The 22,447-nt window shown below is 40.4% G+C and overlaps 1 protein-coding gene across 2 annotated transcripts in view; it reads left to right on the top strand.

The window, feature by feature from the left end:
• The window catches only part of OPTN (optineurin), a 60,259-nt gene that overhangs the window by 31,185 nt on the left and 6,627 nt on the right, over positions 1–22,447 (top strand). For both annotated transcript variants that reach the window (XM_063448217.1, XM_063448216.1), the window contains exons 8-11: positions 2,409–2,524; positions 2,635–2,784; positions 18,030–18,102; positions 18,802–18,960. In XM_063448217.1, the coding sequence (XP_063304287.1) occupies positions 2,409–2,524; positions 2,635–2,784; positions 18,030–18,102; positions 18,802–18,960 (498 nt within the window). The remainder of the gene's footprint in view (positions 1–2,408; positions 2,525–2,634; positions 2,785–18,029; positions 18,103–18,801; positions 18,961–22,447) is intronic.

Here is a 22,447-nt window from a genome sequence, read left to right as displayed (position 1 = left end):
TAGAGGCGCATCCGCGACGCTCAATGCGAAAATCGCATTGAGCACGCAGAACGTCCATAGGAAAGCATTGAGCAATGCTTTCCTATGGGCATTTTTTATGTGCACGCGGCTCTGCCACGCATGCGCATTTGGCTCCACTCAGGAGCTGATGTCCGAGGGGGAGGAGAGGTCACCAGCGCCAAGGGAGCCTGGCGCTGGATAAAGGTAAGTGGCTGAAGGGGGCCTTGAGGTTGGGGGGACCTAAGGATTATATCGTGTCAGGAAAACAAGTTTGTGATCCTTTAAAGACAAAGTACACAGCTTAAGAAATACAACATTTCATTTTTAAAACCCATAATATTTGGGGGCGGGGCCGGACCGCCGAGCTGGATGGCCGCAAGTGAGACCAGCTCCTGCAACCTGAGGCCTGACAGGCACTAGATTTAAGTTTCCCTGGCACAAAACTGACCGGCAACGGCGGCCCCTAACGGACAGAGAGCCCTGGACCCAGGGTGAGGCTGGCCCAACAGGCTTCAGTCCCCTGGGGGAGGAATCCTACCCGACACGTTTGAGGCCTACTCCGGAGGCGAGCGGGGCGGACGGCCGCTGCCCTGCCGCACGCCGTTCAGCGCTCAGTCGGACCCGCGGGGAACCGGCCCCGTACCCCCCCTCTGACCCGGGGGGGTGATCCCGGTCCCCACTCTCAAGACCCAACCGCCGCAAGCACGGCAGGCGAAACTACAGGACCGCCAAGACTCGAACCCCAGACGCAGCCACCAAGATGGCGGAGGCCACATGCACAGGCGATAGGGCCAGTGCCTCCACAGGACGCTTCCTGGCAAAAGTAGAATGCCGAGCAGCTGAGAGTTGCCAAAGGCACGGACAGGACGGCAGCCCGAATTACCGGTACACACACTCAGCAAGCATTCCGCACGTACCTGTCGCGGCCGCAACGACTCCCGCCCGACAGTGACCACAAGATGGCGCCGACAGCGAAGTCCCTCCACACACGCACACAGCCTAGGCGAACTACCCGACAGGCGAGACTGAGGGGCGAGAGACCCAAGAAAGCACCTGCAACCAAAAGCACAAGGCTTTGCTCCAGCTCCAGGCATGAGAAACCAGCGCAACAGGCAGCCACATCGCCGCACAACACAGGAGCCCTGAGCCCGCACACACTGGAAGGGGGCACCCAGCTAAGAAGAGGCATCGGTTAAGGGACTTTGCAGTCTCACCACACTCCGGAAGACCTGCACCCACCATGCGGAGAACCCACACAAGAGACCGCGGAGTCACACAGCGGAACCTTGCCGCGCTCCCACAGCACCCCTGAGACCTCATACCCAAGCAACAGACATGCCTCGCACGCTGACGACAAAAGCGGCTCATATCTGGAAAAGGTGTCTGATTCTAACACCCCTGCACAAGCGAGGTATAGGCTGAACTGACCGCACCATCAAGGCACCAGCCCCTCCACCGCGAGATGCAGGCAGGTCGGGAGATGGGTACACAAGCCCTTCATTCTCGCACTGAGACTCTCCCAAGCAGACACCGTCGATATAGTTTGACCTAACATGACTTTGCGCAGCACCTTAATAATGTGTTATGTTCATACTACCCGGTACACTGTTTTAATAATATTGTTTTCTCATATAGCCAGCGAGTAGCCGAATATAAAGTGCTCGCTGTTTTGATGTGGCTAATTTCACTTTGTTAAGCCCTTATTTTTGCTCACTCACATTGAATGTCTCCTCTACTCTCACTCAGATACTCTATCCGTGTAAAACTACCTAACGTTAGCTAGAAACCATCACTTAGATACACGCCAGCCAGAGCTGACCTCACACACCTAGGGACACCCTGTCTATGTCCACATACACCTTGTCTCAGTGCACCAGTTGCAGTTATGTTTTGCTTGCATTTACTCATAACATAATGCTAATCTATAAGCTTGCACTCAACGCTGCAGTCAGCGCACCAGCTGAATGTATTGTTTGCCTTAGACCTTATGATCTGATCTAACTTAAATGCCAGCTATCACAGCACCCTCAAGTTTGTAAACCGAGTTAAAGTACACTGCGATAGCGTAACATCCTTGCTTTTTGTAATAATAATTTAAAAAATGTGCCATATCTCAAAGCCACAAATGTGACCTTCTATGTTCTTGCTTTACTTACTAATGCTGTTGTGGCAGTGTAAGATGTTCTGTTATTCTATGCACACAGAAAATAAAGAATAAAATAAAATAAAAAACATAATATTTGCAAATCCCCATAACAATTCAGTATCACACAAATTATATATTTTTTGGGGGGTGGGGGGTGGGGGTGGGGGGGGTTGTTTGTGGTCTTACAAATAAGTAAAATGTTTTGTATAGGTGTTTTCATATCTTTTTTTAGTTTCTGTAAGGAGTATATTTCTTTCAACAGCTTTCTAGTGAAGTAGATATCTTGAAGCAAAAAGTGAAGTCATTAAATAAAGAACTTCAAGATACCAGTGGAAAGTTAACTGAAGCAGAGCAGTTTAAGAACAAGTTGCAAGATAGGTAAGAATACCTCTTAAACTGAATGTATCCAATTAGCTTTTACTGCTTTTGTTTCCACTATTAAGCATGTTAAACCTTTTTATTTATGTTTTCTTTTATGGTGAGTTTAGATGCATTTCTCTTGACAAGAAACTTTTGGAAAATGAAGTTGATTTGGAAGAAAAACAAAAGCTAATTTATTCTGTGCAGAAATTAGAACTCCAGGTGGAGAGCATGCAGTCAGAAATCAGAATGGAGCAAAGCAAAACCCAAGCTGAAAAGTAGGTAGTCATGGCAGTTTGACTCTTTACCAGTGTTCCAGAGTAAAACAGACATGAAAATGGTTCATCCAGTAGACATTCACAACTAATTACCTAATGGTTTAAAAAAAAAAAAAAAAAAAAAAAAAAAAAAAAATATAAATATATATATATATATATATATATATATATATATATATAAAATCTTTTCTTTCTTTCTTTCTTTTTTTCTTTCTGCAACTAGTGCTCTTAAGGGAACACCCCTAGCACCATAACTACTATAGTGTGCTGTAACTGACCTCTAATCTGGCAATCTGTTGGGCACCGCTCCTGGCCTCTGTCACTGCGACAAGATCCTGCTAGGAGCTCCCATTAGCTCTATTAAAATAAGCCCTGCAGTTCAGGGCCAGATCACTGGCTAAGAGCTAGGGATCGACCGATTATCGGTCTGGCCGATATTCGGTATTTTCGGCAATATCGGTATCGGCCTATAGAGATGCCGATAATACATACCAGGGCCGCTTGGCCCATTACAAGCCCGGCGGTCCTGGGAGGGCCCGCAGCAAGCTCTTGCTTACCTTCCCTTCAGCTCCCCTGTGTAAATCTTGCGAGTCCTGCAGCCGTCAGAGCTCCGTCCAGCACACTGGCCCCTGGATTTACACAGGGGAGCTGCTGGGAAGGTAAGTAAGAGCTTGCTGCGGGCCCCCACTGCACAGTCCATGCCACCAGACCACCAGGGAATGCTATATACCCCCTCCCTGGCCAGGTAACAAGCAGGGAGGGGGAGACTAATAATTTTTTTATTTTTAATGAAAATATGCCCCCTCTGCCCCCAAATTAAAAAGCTACAGAAACACACACACACACACTGCATTAATTATATATACACTGCATTCACTATACATACACTGCATTCACTATACACACACTGCATTCACTATACACACACTGCATTCACTATACACACACTGCATTCACTATACACACAATGCATTCACTATACACACAATGCATTCACTTTACGCACACTACACACACACTGCATTCACTTTACGCACACTACACACACACTGCATTCACTATACGCACACTGCATTCACTTTACGCACACTGCATTCACTTTACGCACACTACACACACACTGCATTCACTTTACGCACACTACACACACACTGCATTCACTATACCCACACTACACACACACTGCATTCACTATACCCACACTACACACACACTGCATTCACTATACGCACACTACACACACACTGCATTCACTATACGCAAAAAAACTTATAGAAAACGGTACATGCAGTGATAACACCACAAATAAATCAGTAAATAAATAAAAAAGAAGAGTAGCAGCTACACACCCACTCTAGCGACTTGATGAGTTATATACTCAGAAATGGAAAATAGGGTGTGTGCGCTTAAGATTATAAAACTAGATAAATAGTATAAAAATTATCAAAAATAATTTATTAATTAAGTAAAAAATAAATCAGCAAAGGACTAATTCCGATCACCACTGTTATACCTTAACCGGACAATTAAATACAAAAATCTCATAAAACAGAATAACAAAAAAAATAAATAAAAAAAGGCAAAGAAATTGTATCCACAAACTAACTGCACTGAATGGCCAAAAAGATGGACTAACCTCAATATAAAGAATATATATATAGAGGTCTGATCACTAAGTGAAGGTAGGGTGGATACAAATTATATACCAAAAAACACAATAATAATAATAAATGGGAAAAAAATATATATCTGTCCTCGGTGTGGGCCCCCACCTGAGGTAGATATAACCAGAAGATGAATAAATGAGATATATAAAAATAAAAGACAAGAGACAAGAAACAATAATACTAAGTGAAATAATATAAAATGAAAAAAAAACCAGTAATTGTCCGGAAGTCCTCCCTGGGTAGGCAGAATAAAGGTGATGTTGGGCGGATCAAAGAGCAACCAGATGAACCCTCGTTATGGGAACTCCAACTCTCTCACACTGCGGTCGGGATCTTCAAAAAAGACCACAGTGGAGGTGAAGCCGTGAAGATGGACAAAGTAGGTGCAGAGTGGAACAACAACCGCCCAGACAGCAACCAGCAGATAGAAACCGCGGTCGGTATTTTCAAAAAAGACCGCGGTATTCAGCCAAAGATGAAGACAGGACGTCAAACCCAGGGGAAATGGAAAGAAAGGAACAGCCAGCAGCCCACAGATCAACGCGTTTCGTCCCAAACTGTGGGACTTTATCAAGATCAGTACTTGTGCCTAGATCACCACCCAGGGTTTAAATACCTGCTCAAGATAAAACCAGCAGGTGAACCCCGGAGTGGATAATTGTCAGTAATCAAGCTACATCAGTGAAACCTGTTAAACATAGAACAGGTGCTAATGATACATACACTAAACTGACAGTTTAACACACAGGTAAACAGTTTAACAAATTAGTTCCACACAATCTGATTTAACATTAGCATATAAACAAAAATTTTTTTTTTTTTAGCGAATTATTTCCACACAATCTGATTTAATATTCACATATAAAGCTCCATTAAAACTATACACATAATATAAAAGAAATTTATAATAAATTCTATTAGACAGCAAAAATCTAGGTCAGGGGAGAAAAAAACATCTCCATACAAAGAGAATGCAGTGCAGATGCCCCCTATATTATTGTTACATCTCAATAATATAGCTATATAATTTTCCTCAATGAACCAACTAGATATAGAAAAGGGACCTCAAACTAAAAAAGTTCTATCTCCTCGTTTAGGCCATTGGGTGTGAGGGAGTCTAACCTAAAAATCCATAAGGACTCAGCCCTGATCAGGTGTCTTTTCCTAATAGCAAAATCCCTAGTGGGAGGTATAAACTCTATTCCCATCACTTTAATAGATGCCGGGTCACTATTATGAAACAACTCAAAATGTCGAGCAACCGAAGATCTCCTATCTTTGTTCAATATAGCCAGTCTATGCTCTCTAAATCTAGATTTCAGGGGTCTAGTGGTCTGTCCCACATAATGCTGATTACACGGACAGATCAAAAGGTATACGACAAAGGGGGTACTACATGTAATCCTATGGTTGACCACAAAAGTTTCTTCTCCCCTATATGATTTAAAGGTGGACGTATTATGACAAATAAACCCACAGGTCAGGCATCTGCTCCGCCCACAACGTAAATTGTTGACACCATTCTTACTAGTAGCTGGCCCCTCCACATTGTCCCTTAGTTTAGAGGGGGCTAATATATTTTTCAGGTTTGGGGCTCTCCTAAAGGTAATCTTCGGGAGTTCTGGAATACTAAAGCAAAGTAAAGGGTCCTTTCTAAGGATAGGCCAGTATTTATAAACGACACTAATAATATCATCATAACATTTGTTAAAAACCGTAGTAAAGACAGGAGAAATCCCCACCCCCACATCCTTAGTACTGATATTGTATTTAGCTCTCCTCTTTTGTGGACAGTTATATTCATCCAAAAGGTTAAGGATAAGTTCGTGATTGTTACTGTGTGACACCCTAATCAAGTGTGACTCTTTATCAAGTGGCCCTACCCTATTCTTTAAACGGCCTAACGGAGGGACAAGGTCCTCTCTATTTAGTGTCCCTGCCCTCAAATAAGCCCGTCTGATCTGCTCAGCTGGATACGCTTTTTCTATGAAGCGACGACATAAAACGAGTGACTCTCTCTCATAGTCCATAAGGGAGGAACAATTGCGCCTTAACCTATAGAATTGTCCAGAAGGGATATTTTGGATCCAAGTGGGATGGTGGCCACTATCAGCATGGAGATATCCATTAACGTCAACACTCTTTTGGAAGGTCCTAGTTAGAACTCTCCCCTGAAAACCAGTCAGGGTGAGATCAAGAAAATCAATGGTGGACAAATGTCTATGATAAGTAAAGGTAAGTCCCCATAAATTATTATTTAGGTAGGAGATAAAATCTTCTAATTCTTCCCAACCCCCCCTCCAAATGATAAGGATGTCGTCAATGAACCTGCGATAGAAGGCGAGTCGCCCCCTCCAATGCGAATTTTCCAAAATCATGGTGCTCTCCCAGAGGCCCATGAACAAATTGGCATAGGATGGGGCGAAACTCGCCCCCATCGCAGTCCCCTTGGTTTGTAGATAAAAAACTTCATCAAATTCAAAATAATTATGCTTTAAGATAAATTCTGTGAATTTCAAAATAAAATCAGCCTGTAATTCCGGTAATAGAGGATCAGATGAGAGATAATATGAAATAGCTCTGAGGCCAAGAGCATGATCAATATTAGTGTAGAGTGAAACTACATCAATGGTGGCCCAACAATAATAATCTTGCCACTCAACCTCTTCCATAAGGGACAGGACATGACCTGTATCCTTAATAAAGGAAGGTAGATGGGGAACATACCTCTGAAGGTGGAAATCAACCCATTTAGAAATGGGAGCTATGAGGGAACCTATACCAGAAATGATGGGACGACCTGGCGGTCGAGTGAGGGATTTATGGACCTTGGGCAGATGGTAAAAAATGGGTATGTTACACTGTGCGGCCAAAAAGAAACCCTTTTCCTTCTTATCTATACATCCACTAGAGAAAGCTAATTCTATAAGGACTCTCAACTCCTTTTCATATTGCTTCGTAGGGTCATTCTTTAAAACCCGATAATATTCTCTGTTACCCAAAATATTCATAGCTTCCTCAATGTAATCATTCCTATTTAACAAAACAATTCCACCTCCCTTATCCGCCCCTTTGATAATAAGATCAGGGTTATTCTTAAGACTCTTAATGGCTAATAGCTCCTGCTGGTTAAGATTATTAGAACTATTTTTCGATTTGTTAATAGCGCCACAGCGCAAACATAAATCCTTAAACTCCTTCAAGACCAAATCATAAAACAATTGAATAAACTGTCCCTTATCAGCCTGTGGATAGAAAGTAGAGGGGGCCTTCAACCCCGATGAGATGTTAGCTTCAACGATACGCATAACATCCATCTCCAGTGATGGCAAATCCTGCTCCTCCAATAGAGAAAAAAGGTTATGGAAAACAATTTTATCTTGTGGATTATGGAACATCCTTGGACATTCTGTGGTACCCACAGTTTGCTTAATATTAAATGACCTCAGAATCGTGAGCTTCCTCACAAAATAATTAAGATCTTTAAAAAGTTCGAATATCTTAGGTAGTCTATCAGGTGAAAATTTCAACCCTTTATTCAGGAGAGACATCTCCCCGGGGTTAAGGGTGTGCGAGGATAGATTAAAAATGCCTTTGATTACAGGCACCTCACTTTGGACGGGCTGTCTACCACATCCTCTGCTTCCTCTAGTACTGCACCCCTTTTTTTGGAAAGAGCAGCCTTGAATAATGGAAAGGTCTTTGCTGCCCCAGCTGGAGCTATCTCTAAAAAATCCTCTTGTTCCGAGTTACCCCTGTTCATCCTATTAAGGGACGTCTTAGGTCTGGCACCCAACTCTTGTGTAGGTGGGAACCTTGCCTCAGACGTCACTTGGTTCCTAGATGTGAAACGGGAACCATCAGTTACAGGAATAAAATTAGGGTTATCAGACCTAGTCTGTTTAGTATGCTTATTTGGTCGTGGAGAGCTATAAAATCTCCCATCATTAGCCCTCTTCCTATACACAGGCTGTAAGGGGTGCTCCCTCCACGAGTTGCTCCTCGCTACTTCTGCATAGGTTTTCTGTTTGACCCCTGACCGTTTATTAAATGCCATTTTGGGACCTGGCGGGGTGCTATCAGTGGTGTTAAAGATCGCACGCCTCCTGTCACCAAATGATTGCCTGAGTCTTTTCTTACGCTGCCAACTTCTCACCTGTCCTGTCTGATAGTCCTTTTTATCCCTTAAAAATTTCTTATTTTTCTGGAGCATTATATCCTTCTCAAATTTAATCAATCGTTGATTGATAACATCATCCAGTTTAGAGATCTCAGCCGTGTTCTGGGTAGAGCCAATTTGTTTTTGAAGATCATCAATCTTCTTCTCTGTAATCACCAATCTTGATTCCCTATATTTAACCAGGATATTCATTAATATCAAGGAGCAAGAGTCAAGTGCTCCCAGCCATTCTTGTTCCAATAAAATGTTATCTTCAAAGAACGGTTTTTTATCAAACCTCAATCCTCTAGGGATGAACTTGTTTTCTATATACTTATTTAGAAGGACACTGTCCCACCAATCTTTCATTTCATTCTTCAAATTTTTCTCCAAATCATAAAATAATTTGCGTATATCAGCCTCATCTGAACAACCAGTAACACCAGAAACATGATCATTTTCTAGGGTAAAGGTTTTTCTCCTCTCAAATCTGTCATTAATGCTATTCAGGCTCATAATAGTTATTTAAATTAAAACACCAATTAAAAGCTGTCTAAATAGGTACCACACCAACTGCGCTATTAAAGAACAAAAAAACTTATAGAAAACGGTACATGCAGTGATAACACCACAAATAAATCAGTAAATAAATAAAAAAGAAGAGTAGCAGCTACACACCCACTCTAGCGACTTGATGAGTTATATACTCAGAAATGGAAAATAGGGTGTGTGCGCTTAAGATTATAAAACTAGATAAATAGTATAAAAATTATCAAAAATAATTTATTTATTAAGTAAAAAATAAATCAGCAAAGGACTAATTCCGATCACCACTGTTATACCTTAACCGGACAATTAAATACAAAAATCTCATAAAACAGAATAACAAAAAAAATAAATAAAAAAAGGCAAAGAAATTGTATCCACAAACTAACTGCACTGAATGGCCAAAAAGATGGACTAACCTCAATATAAAGAATATATATATAGAGGTCTGATCACTAAGTGAAGGTAGGGTGGATACAAATTATATACCAAAAAACACAATAATAATAATAAATGGGAAAAAAATATATATCTGTCCTCGGTGTGGGCCCCCACCTGAGGTAGATATAACCAGAAGATGAATAAATGAGATATATAAAAATAAAAGACAAGAGACAAGAAACAATAATACTAAGTGAAATAATATAAAATGAAAAAAAAACCAGTAATTGTCCGGAAGTCCTCCCTGGGTAGGCAGAATAAAGGTGATGTTGGGCGGATCAAAGAGCAACCAGATGAACCCTCGTTATGGGAACTCCAACTCTCTCACACTGCGGTCGGGATCTTCAAAAAAGACCACAGTGGAGGTGAAGCCGTGAAGATGGACAAAGTAGGTGCAGAGTGGAACAACAACCGCCCAGACAGCAACCAGCAGATAGAAACCGCGGTCGGTATTTTCAAAAAAGACCGCGGTATTCAGCCAAAGATGAAGACAGGACGTCAAACCCAGGGGAAATGGAAAGAAAGGAACAGCCAGCAGCCCACAGATCAACGCGTTTCGTCCCAAACTGTGGGACTTTATCAAGATCAGTACTTGTGCCTAGATCACCACCCAGGGTTTAAATACCTGCTCAAGATAAAACCAGCAGGTGAACCCCGGAGTGGATAATTGTCAGTAATCAAGCTACATCAGTGAAACCTGTTAAACATAGAACAGGTGCTAATGATACATACACTAAACTGACAGTTTAACACACAGGTAAACAGTTTAACAAATTAGTTCCACACAATCTGATTTAACATTAGCATATAAACAAAAATTATTTTTTTTTTTTTTTTTTTAGCGAATTATTTCCACACAATCTGATTTAATATTCACATATAAAGCTCCATTAAAACTATACACATAATATAAAAGAAATTTATAATAAATTCTATTAGACAGCAAAAATCTAGGTCAGGGGAGAAAAAAACATCTCCATACAAAGAGAATGCAGTGCAGATGCCCCCTATATTATTGTTACATCTCAAAATTGTTTTCCATAACCTTTTTTCTCTATTGGAGGAGCAGGATTTGCCATCACTGGAGATGGATGTTATGCGTATCGTTGAAGCTAACATCTCATCGGGGTTGAAGGCCCCCTCTACTTTCTATCCACAGGCTGATAAGGGACAGTTTATTCAATTGTTTTATGATTTGGTCTTGAAGGAGTTTAAGGATTTATGTTTGCGCTGTGGCGCTATTAACAAATCGAAAAATAGTTCTAATAATCTTAACCAGCAGGAGCTATTAGCCATTAAGAGTCTTAAGAATAACCCTGATCTTATTATCAAAGGGGCGGATAAGGGAGGTGGAATTGTTTTGTTAAATAGGAATGATTACATTGAGGAAGCTATGAATATTTTGGGTAACAGAGAATATTATCGGGTTTTAAAGAATGACCCTACGAAGCAATATGAAAAGGAGTTGAGAGTCCTTATAGAATTAGCTTTCTCTAGTGGATGTATAGATAAGAAGGAAAAGGGTTTCTTTTTGGCCGCACAGTGTAACATACCCATTTTTTACCATCTGCCCAAGGTCCATAAATCCCTCACTCGACCGCCAGGTCGTCCCATCATTTCTGGTATAGGTTCCCTCATAGCTCCCATTTCTAAATGGGTTGATTTCCACCTTCAGAGGTATGTTCCCCATCTACCTTCCTTTATTAAGGATACAGGTCATGTCCTGTCCCTTATGGAAGAGGTTGAGTGGCAAGATTATTATTGTTGGGCCACCATTGATGTAGTTTCACTCTACACTAATATTGATCATGCTCTTGGCCTCAGAGCTATTTCATATTATCTCTCATCTGATCCTCTATTACCGGAATTACAGGCTGATTTTATTTTGAAATTCACAGAATTTATCTTAAAGCATAATTATTTTGAATTTGATGAAGTTTTTTATCTACAAACCAAGGGGACTGCGATGGGGGCGAGTTTCGCCCCATCCTATGCCAATTTGTTCATGGGCCTCTGGGAGAGCACCATGATTTTGGAAAATTCGCATTGGAGGGGGCGACTCGCCTTCTATCGCAGGTTCATTGACGACATCCTTATCATTTGGAGGGGGGGTTGGGAAGAATTAGAAGATTTTATCTCCTACCTAAATAATAATTTATGGGGACTTACCTTTACTTATCATAGACATTTGTCCACCATTGATTTTCTTGATCTCACCCTGACTGGTTTTCAGGGGAGAGTTCTAACTAGGACCTTCCAAAAGAGTGTTGACGTTAATGGATATCTCCATGCTGATAGTGGCCACCATCCCACTTGGATCCAAAATATCCCTTCTGGACAATTCTATAGGTTAAGGCGCAATTGTTCCTCCCTTATGGACTATGAGAGAGAGTCACTCGTTTTATGTCGTCGCTTCATAGAAAAAGCGTATCCAGCTGAGCAGATCAGACGGGCTTATTTGAGGGCAGGGACACTAAATAGAGAGGACCTTGTCCCTCCGTTAGGCCGTTTAAAGAATAGGGTAGGGCCACTTGATAAAGAGTCACACTTGATTAGGGTGTCACACAGTAACAATCACGAACTTATCCTTAACCTTTTGTATGAATATAACTGTCCACAAAAGAGGAGAGCTAAATACAATATCAGTACTAAGGATGTGGGGGTGGGGATTTCTCCTGTCTTTACTACGGTTTTTAACAAATGTTATGATGATATTATTAGTGTCGTTTATAAATACTGGCCTATCCTTAGAAAGGACCCTTTACTTTGCTTTAGTATTCCAGAACTCCCGAAGATTACCTTTAGGAGAGCCCCAAACCTGAAAAATATATTAGCCCCCTCTAAACTAAGGGACAATGTGGAGGGGCCAGCTACTAGTAAGAATGGTGTCAACAATTTACGTTGTGGGCGGAGCAGATGCCTGACCTGTGGGTTTATTTGTCATAATACGTCCACCTTTAAATCATATAGGGGAGAAGAAACTTTTGTGGTCAACCATAGGATTACATGTAGTACCCCCTTTGTCGTATACCTTTTGATCTGTCCGTGTAATCAGCATTATGTGGGACAGACCACTAGACCCCTGAAATCTAGATTTAGAGAGCATAGACTGGCTATATTGAACAAAGATAGGAGATCTTCGGTTGCTCGACATTTTGAGTTGTTTCATAATAGTGACCCGGCATCTATTAAAGTGATGGGAATAGAGTTTATACCTCCCACTAGGGATTTTGCTATTAGGAAAAGACACCTGATCAGGGCTGAGTCCTTATGGATTTTTAGGTTAGACTCCCTCACACCCAATGGCCTAAACGAGGAGATAGAACTTTTTTAGTTTGAGGTCCCTTTTCTATATCTAGTTGGTTCATTGAGGAAAATTATATAGCTATATTATTGAGATGTAACAATAATATAGGGGGCATCTGCACTGCATTCTCTTTGTATGGAGATGTTTTTTTCTCCCCTGACCTAGATTTTTGCTGTCTAATAGAATTTATTATAAATTTCTTTTATATTATGTGTATAGTTTTAATGGAGCTTTATATGTGAATATTAAATCAGATTGTGTGGAAATAATTCGCTAAAAAAAAAAAAAAGATTGTGTGGAACTAATTTGTTAAACTGTTTACCTGTGTGTTAAACTGTCAGTTTAGTGTATGTATCATTAGCACCTGTTCTATGTTTAACAGGTTTCACTGATGTAGCTTGATTACTGACAATTATCCACTCCGGGGTTCACCTGCTGGTTTTATCTTGAGCAGGTATTTAAACCCTGGGTGGTGATCTAGGCACAAGTACTGATCTTGATAAAGTCCCACAGTTTGGGACGAAACGCGTTGATCTGTGGGCTGCTGGCTGTTCCTTTCTTTCCATTTCCCCTGGGTTTGACGTCCTGTCTTCATCTTTGGCTGAATACCGCGGTCTTTTTTGAAAATACCGACCGCGGTTTCTATCTGCTGGTTGCTGTCTGGGCGGTTGTTGTTCCACTCTGCACCTACTTTGTCCATCTTCACGGCTTCACCTCCACTGTGGTCTTTTTTGAAGATCCCGACCGCAGTGTGAGAGAGTTGGAGTTCCCATAACGAGGGTTCATCTGGTTGCTCTTTGATCCGCCCAACATCACCTTTATTCTGCCTACCCAGGGAGGACTTCCGGACAATTACTGGTTTTTTTTTCATTTTATATTATTTCACTTAGTATTATTGTTTCTTGTCTCTTGTCTTTTATTTTTATATATCTCATTTATTCATCTTCTGGTTATATCTACCTCAGGTGGGGGCCCACACCGAGGACAGATATATATTTTTTTCCCATTTATTATTATTATTGTGTTTTTTGGTATATAATTTGTATCCACCCTACCTTCACTTAGTGATCAGACCTCTATATATATATTCTTTATATTGAGGTTAGTCCATCTTTTTGGCCATTCAGTGCAGTTAGTTTGTGGATACAATTTCTTTGCCTTTTTTTATTTATTTTTTTTGTTATTCTGTTTTATGAGATTTTTGTATTTAATTGTCCGGTTAAGGTATAACAGTGGTGATCGGAATTAGTCCTTTGCTGATTTATTTTTTACTTAATTAATAAATTATTTTTGATAATTTTTATACTATTTATCTAGTTTTATAATCTTAAGCGCACACACCCTATTTTCCATTCACTATACGCACACTACACACACACACTGCATTCACTATACGCACACTACACACACACTGCATTCACTATACGCACACTACACACACACACTCACTGCATCCATTATATACACACTACACAAACACTCTAATCTGGCAATTCATTATATTCATTATATACACACACAGCTCCCCTGTCTAAACACACTGCATCCACTACATTTGGCATGTATCTTTTGTGCATTTACCTTGAGAAATTGTTTATTTTTTCAAAATGGTAAATGTACAGAATATCGGTAAATTATTGGCTATCGGCCTGAAAGTTCACAGATTATCGGTATCGGCTCTAAAAAAATCAATATCAATGAGCTAAGCTCTGCATTGTGGAGATGGCAACTGGCAGACATCAGGTAAGAAACGGAAATGTTACCAAAAGGTTGGACAATTTGCGTTTGGAGGGTGCCTGGGCACTCCTGACACCATAACCACTACAGCGCATTGTAGTTTTTGTGCTGTTTGGAGTGTTGCGTAAATTAATTCAAAATACATTTTATTTTTCCTGATTTTGTAAATACTTCATGGAGTCAATTACTGTTTCAAATGTAACATGTTTAAAATTTAAACAACTGCCACTTCTCTAAAATTTATATTGTTGAATGCCACTTATAACTTGATGCTCTGTTTTCATAAATCTTTAATAAAAATGTAATTAAAAAATTTAAATAATGGGGGCGGGGCCGGACCGCCGAGCTGGCTGGTCGCATGCAAGACCAGCTCCTGCAACCTAAAATGAAACTATACACTAACCTTACGATTATCGTCTTAAAACAGACCGGCAACGGCGGCCCCCACCGGGCGGAGTATCCTGGAACCAGGGTGAGGCTGGCCTGATAGGCTTCAGTCCCCTGGGAGAGAAAGCCGATCTGACTCCATTGCGGCCTACCCCGGTGGCAAGCTGGGCAGACGGCCGCCGCCCTGCAGCACACCGTCCAGCACTCAGAGTCGGACCCACGGGGACACCGGCCCCGAACCCCCCCCTATGGACCGGGGGGGTGATCCCGGTCTACACATCCTCGAGACCCGATCGCTACAGCCGATCAGCAGGGAGCCCAGCCTGAGACCGCATGGGACACAAAATGGCCGCCGCGCCTAATACACACCGGAGAAACAGGGGGCATGACAGGCACGACTGGCGAAACCTGCAATCCAGCCACAGACACCAAGTTGGCGGAGGCCAAGCGGTAAGGAGTCCTGGTCAGTGCCCTCTTGGGCTGCTCACCCACAACGGCAGCTCATAATGGGCACAGGTCCAGGCCGTAATCCCACACCTGCTAGCACCCCTGCAACCTAGCATTCCGCCTGCCCCTCGGAGAGTCGGCACCCTCAGAGGCCGACTGCAAGACCCCGAGCACCCTGCCAAACAGGACCACCGAAAGCACACAAAAAGGGGCGCCTTGTGCCGAATATCACCTTCTGGGTCTCTACACTTCCCACTGTCGGGAGTCGGCTGATCGCGGTCCTCCCTCCTGCAGCACAAGTCACGCCAGACTTAACCCATGTTGCTGCCACATAAATCAAGGACATTGTCCTGAGTTTACCAGCTCTAAGCGCTGCAGAATATGTTGGCGCTACCTTACCTCACCACTCGACCGGAATACAGACCTCGGAGCACAAGTTCAGCACAGTCCACAATGCGACAGGGCTGCTGCCCGGCGAACTACACCGGCACAGAGCCCATCCACAACCAACGAGGGAAGATACCCGGCAGTGCTCTGGGCCCAACAGCCTATCCTCCAGAGCTGGTGTTGGCTGACCGAGGCGGACTGACCCAGAGACAACCTGCAGGCCCTACAGCAGAGACACTGCAAAATCCCACTGCACAGTATGTCTCACAGTATGGCCCTGGCAATGCGCAGCAGAGACTTTTCGTTCAATGTAGCAGCAGTGGAGCAAACCATACAATATACTTACCGCAGGCAACTAGCTCGTTAACCACAGATCACATAGCAGTTATTTACCCAATGCAATTGTACTCTCATGCATATTAGCATTGCCTTTAACAATGTGTGGACTGTACTAACTGCTCTCAAATGTTATACCTATTGACCCACTCGAGTTTCTCTAAGCGTCCCACCCTAGATTTTATGCAGGGCATCTTTCTGCTTAGAGAGTATAGAACATGACTACACATCATAGGCTGCCTCTAGCACTGTTAACTGCCGTTTGGCGCTCCTTACTTCAGCTTTTTAGTTTAACTTTTATATGTATTTTATTTAGTTACTGCTAACTCAACTGCATAGGCTTCGTTAGGCTGTTTAAATTTTTGCATAGTCATAGACATATCGATGTCAGAGAAGCGCCGCCAGCCATAATACTAAATGCATGCCTCGTTTCCTGTTGTACCGTTTTCTGCTGTCATACTGCATTTAAGTTTAAAGGTGTTCAAACCTAGACTCCTAATGAAAATGTGCATCGGTATAGCCCATAGCCCATAGGCCATCACTGACCAGCTGACAGTTAGACGACAAGTCATGGCTGGGGCTACCTGCTCCAACACCTATGTCACAACGTAATTGGGCTAGAGTGATGTTAAAACTCTGTTTTAAACATGTTTGTTAATTTGTACACAGTAGTGGAATGTTGAATTAATATATATAGTTGTGCCTGCTATCACATCCACAGACATGTGCATTATGCAACCGTATTCAAAACCAAACGTGAACCTAAACTACAGTTCTAGAGATTACATAAATATTATAAAAATGTGCCTGTAAATCAAATGCCATAACATGTATTACCAATGTTCAACTATTCTACCGGATGTCGCTGTTGTGGCACACGCCGGCTGTCTGTTCACACCGTGCACAACCAAAATAAAGAATTAAAAAAAAAAAAATTTAAATGATGACATAATTCAGGTCAGACAAGGCAAAGGCAGGGCAAACATTGTAAATGAAGAGAATAAATGGAAATGTTTAATTTCTCTTGTTCTATACATGGTTATTCTATGCTGACTGGCAGAGGCTAATGACAGAGTTTATAACGATGATTGACAAGGAGCTTTAATGGATGCATCCAGTTGTGTGATTAAGAGGTGTGCATTTCTGCATATTTGGTTTTTCAAAAATTATTTTTTTCCTTTTTCACATCTCACAAATACAAATGTGTTACATATAAGGATAAGTGATTATAATATTAAAAATCCTGGGGAGTGACCGTTTCCACATAATGTTCACAAAATTCTAAAAATATATTTGACTTTTCATACCTCCTGAATCTCATATTAAAGGGACACTATAGTCACTCAGACCACTTCAGCTCATTGAATTAGTCTAGGTGCAGTGTCCCAGTCCCATTTAGTCCTGCAATGTAAATAATTGCAGTTTTTGAGAAACTGCTATAATTTCATTGCAGGAGTAAGACTGCCTTTAGTGGCTGTCAATCAGACAGCAAATAGAGGCATCTCGTGATGGCTTACCGACATGAAGACATCCAGCGTCACTTGCCATGCATGCGCATTAGCCCTCCCTTCACCTGTCAGAGGAGGCGGAGTGCCAACCCAGCACTGAGAGACATAGGCTCTGAAATCAGGTTAGTGTTAAAAGATTTTGAGCCAGGGGAGGGGTACCAGTGGACTCAATAGTGTTAGGAATACAAATTTACCAAACCATCACCAGTCTGTGTTCTGCAAGTGTCTACCTAATAGAAATATTAACATATTGCCTCTATATCCCATTAATTCTGATACAGCAGGTTTGTTTTCTTTTTATATATGTGTATTTTTTCTCACAGAAATAGATTGTCCTCGTTCCAAGAATCCCATGACACACTAAAGAATGAATATGAGGAATTAAAAAAAATTGAAGTAAGTAAATATATTTTTAATATTTAGAGTTTGTGTACGAACAGTGTTAAAAAATAAAATAAAAAAATTGGTATAAATCAGAAATATCCATTCATTGTATAATTTATGTAACTTCCACCTCCACTCCAAGCAGTGATTTTATTTAAAATACATGTAGAAAGGATTCTACTTTTACACTTGAGATTATCAAGCTAAAGACACGTAGTTTGTTCTTTTATAGACATGCATAACATCAAGGGTTCTCAAAAGGTAGATCCCCAGATGTTGTAAAACTCCCATGTTGCTTTGCAACCCTCCCTTTAGAATGGCAAAGCATCATGGATGTTTTAGTTCTAAAAGATCTGGAGACCTACCTGTTAGGATGCTCTCCTGCTGTAGAATTTTTAAAGGGATACTTATTGCTACTATTAATCTAGAAACCACAATAAAGAAAAGCCTTACTTGGGAATAGTGATCTTAATTAGAACACAATAATAACGGATGTTGCAGGCAGTCTTGTTACAATAATAGTTTGTGTAAAAAGAGCTTGTCTTGACCCTAACTTTTTTTTTCTCTCATTGTTAATGTAAATGGATAAGATGCTGTTATTTCTTATATCATCATTTTACATAACAATATAAATTGTAAAGACAGAAGTTAATTATAAAGTTGACAAATGTTTGGAGAGTGACTATTATTTTTCTTTTTGTTGTCCCCTAGTCTGAAAGCGTATCCAAAGTTCAGTATGATGATTTGGTTCAAAAGCTTGACGCATGTGAAAAAGCTCTGGCAAAGAAGCAGTTTCAGATTGATGAACTGAACAAAACCATTGACAAACACAAGGAAGATGTAGAGACAATAGAACTTCTTCGAGCTCAGGTATACGTTAGAAGGATTTTGTTTGTGTATTTTATTGCTGATAATTAGCTGGTACTCGTTTCTCCGTGTGCATATGTGTATACTATTTATTCCAGCAAGCAATGCTGTCATAGACAGAGGAAAATCTGTAGGTAAACCAATGCCACTGACCTTGTTAATAGCAGAAAACAAAGTCCGAGAAAGTGTCTATTAAATTCAGCTATTAATCAAGTAAACTATACTAGATCATTGCTAGCAAATGCTAGACTGAAGAGGCTCTATTACCACCTCCTGCACTACACTGGAAACATTTCAGTGGTCTATTGACAAAGCTTAATTATGTTCTATTTGGCTGATGGATTTCTCTGAGTTTTACTGTATATCCTGCGGATCAAATTAAAATAACATTGAGCTAAATAGGTTACAGCTATTTTCAAGTGGATCTAATGGCAGCAGTGAGGTTTGATTGAATAAATCTCCAGCAGATCACTGCCCAAACGTCGGCTCAATGTCAAGGTATGAGAAAGAAAAAAGGTTGCCTGTAAGGTATGAGTAGATAAGGGGGTGGTTAAGATTGGGATATGATTACAGAGAAGTAGGTTTGGGAAATTGTATTTAAGGAATACTTCAGCCCCTTTGCTCCCTCTGAGAAGTGCCGGGATAGAACCGGTAACAGGCAAAAAAAAAAGTGCATATAATCTCTGAGACCAACAAAAATGTTGAAATCTATTTTAAAAGCCAAATCAAAGTTGCAGTGCGTCACCATTTCCCCACTAGAAGCTCTTTGTCTGTTTGGTGTAATTTGTTTGCAATTTATTTTGTATAGGTATGCACTGTGACTATTTTTTTTTTATTATTATTATTTTTGTTCATGATAACTGTTCCTTTATTAAGTTCTGCCTTTGTCTGATATAAGAACCATGTTAATGAAGAAGATTACATAATAGTACTGTGGTTTCATAGCTTTTTGCAAAATTGCATTTTGTGGGAATATAATTTGGTTGAAGTAATTTAGTACTACTCATTTTCAAATTATTCTTGTTGTGACAGCTTTTATTTTTTTCCATGTATCATACTTATTGGAGAAATTAAGAAACTATAATGGCTGTATTTACACTAGAATATGTTTGGTGTGAAGAGGAATTTTTTTTTTTTTTTTTTAAATCAATATTTTCTGTCTAGTGAAGACATATAGTGACTTTTTTAATTTTATTTATTCCCTTTCACCCACTAACATGCCTAGAGTAGCCTAGTTCGTGACACTGGGTTTATATATGGTTTCACCCCAAACTTGCAAAAACTGCTCCCGAGGCTTCAGTTAGGAAGCCTTGGACTGGGTGCTACTGATAGACTGAGAGCTTCAGCTGATTGATGTACCACATCTTTAGTTGAACACCTAAATTTGGACAACTAAGTGCCATTCAGCTACTGTTCAGCACATGTGAATAGGCCATATAAAGTTCAGTTTGGGCCTCATGAACACCTAACCCAACAACAGTTTAGTGGATATTTTGATAGCTGTAATAAGCTACAAAAGAGTAGAAGACTTCTGGTTGGGTGTAGGCAGGTGGAAATCACTATTTTTAAACAAAGGATATCTAGATCTTGCCTGTGATATAACCAGTAACAAAATATGCTTCAAAACACAGCTTCGAACATATTTTGCAGCGCTTTACAAATCTAGACAGGGGATATTTAGAGGTTAAGAAGGCCCTGCTGAAACGTGCTTACAATATTTGAAGATTTTAAAGGATTTTGTGTATAATTGGGTTATAGTATTTATGAATTCAAGGTGTTTACAGTTGTCAACCTTAAATACAATATACAGTGGCAAGAAAGAGTATGTAAATCCTTTAGAAATGACTGCGTTTATGTATAAATTTTTGTTAAAATCTGGTTTGATGTTCATCTAAGTTATAGTAATAAGCCAACACAATCTCTTTTAACTATTAACACTCAACTATTATATTGTACTTGTACATATTGAATATATCATTCAAATATTCACAGTTTAAGTTGGAAATAGTATGTGAAGCCATAGGCTAATAACTTTAACAAAAATTCAAGTTGTAAATTGGCAAACCTGTTGTCCAAGTATTAAACAGAGTTTGGAGGTGTTGGTTAGAGCTACTTTGACTTCTAAAAAGCACTCAGTCTGAGTATGCTATTCGCAAAAAGCATCTATCGCCATCTATCATGCCTCACAAAAAAAAGAGCTCTTTGATCTGCTTTCAACATTCTTTGCTTTGCATAAAGCTGGAAAGAGTTACATTTAACTCAGAGTTGAGATATCCTTTATTGTAAAGCGCTGCGGAATAAGCTGGCGCTATATAAATACAAATAATAATAATCTAAGAGACAACTTAGTACTGTGGATACTCTCCCTAGGATTGGCCGTCCAACCAAGATGACTCAAATTCTCAATGAAGTAAGAAAAGAACTCTAGAGTGACATCATGACTTGAAGAAATCTTTGAAACTGGTTAACATCTCTATTTATGAGTCTACTACATGGAAAACATTGAACATGCATGATATCCATGGTAGGGCACCAAAGAAAACATCTGCTTTAAAAAAAATAAAAAAAATTTCAATTGCTGCGTTTCCTCCTCACTACTAGCAACATGTTTTGTAGACGATGATGAAACTTAAGTTGAGTTGTTTAGGAAGAACATGCATCACTATGGTGCAACAATGCCACCGCATGAAAACTTCATCCCAGTAGTTGAGTACGGTGGAGGGGGCATCATAATATTGGACTGCTTTGCTGCTTCAGGACGTGGACCACTTGCCATCATTGAAGGAAAAATGAATTCCCAAGTTTATCAAATATCCTACAGGATAATATCAGGGTGGCTGTACGCCAGCTCAGTAGAAGTTGGTTGATGCAGCAAGACAATGATCCATTTCAAGTGGCCCAGTCAGAGCCTGGAGCTTACCCCTTAGAGATCCTCAAGAGAGCCTTTCACACTAGACAGCCTAATAGTATGAGTAAGCTGAAACAGTTCTGTAAGACAGAGTGGTCCAAAATGCCCCCTGAACGTTGTTGAGGTTTAATCCACAGCTACTGGAAACTGTTGATTGAGGTTATTACTGCCAAATAAATATAAACTAGCTATGAAATCCAACAGGGTTATTCACTAAAGCAAGAATTCAAAGTAAACTTCAAATTTAAGGCCAATGTAGCTGAATTGGAAGCATAGCTGGCATACCGTATATAAGTTTTATAATTTCTCTATTTTGGCCTTAAATTTGAAATGCACTTTGAATTCCTACCTTTATGAATATCCCTGCAAGTGTTCGCTTACTTTTTCCATCTCATCGATGTGTTAAATAAAGATTATAATTTTGTTGTTTGTCTAAGCACATTTTGTCTGTCCATACTTGTAACTGATGAAGATGAGATGACATTTTATGACTATTTCATGCAGAAAACAGTTCCAAAGGATTCACTTATACTTGTTCTTGCCACTGTAAAACAAAAAAATATTTACACTAAGTGTCAAAGT

The sequence above is a fragment of the Pelobates fuscus genome, chromosome 3 (genome assembly GCF_036172605.1).
Source record: "Pelobates fuscus isolate aPelFus1 chromosome 3, aPelFus1.pri, whole genome shotgun sequence".
Classification (NCBI taxonomy): Eukaryota; Metazoa; Chordata; class Amphibia; order Anura; family Pelobatidae; genus Pelobates; species Pelobates fuscus.
This window is presented reverse-complemented; position numbering and strand designations above follow the sequence as displayed.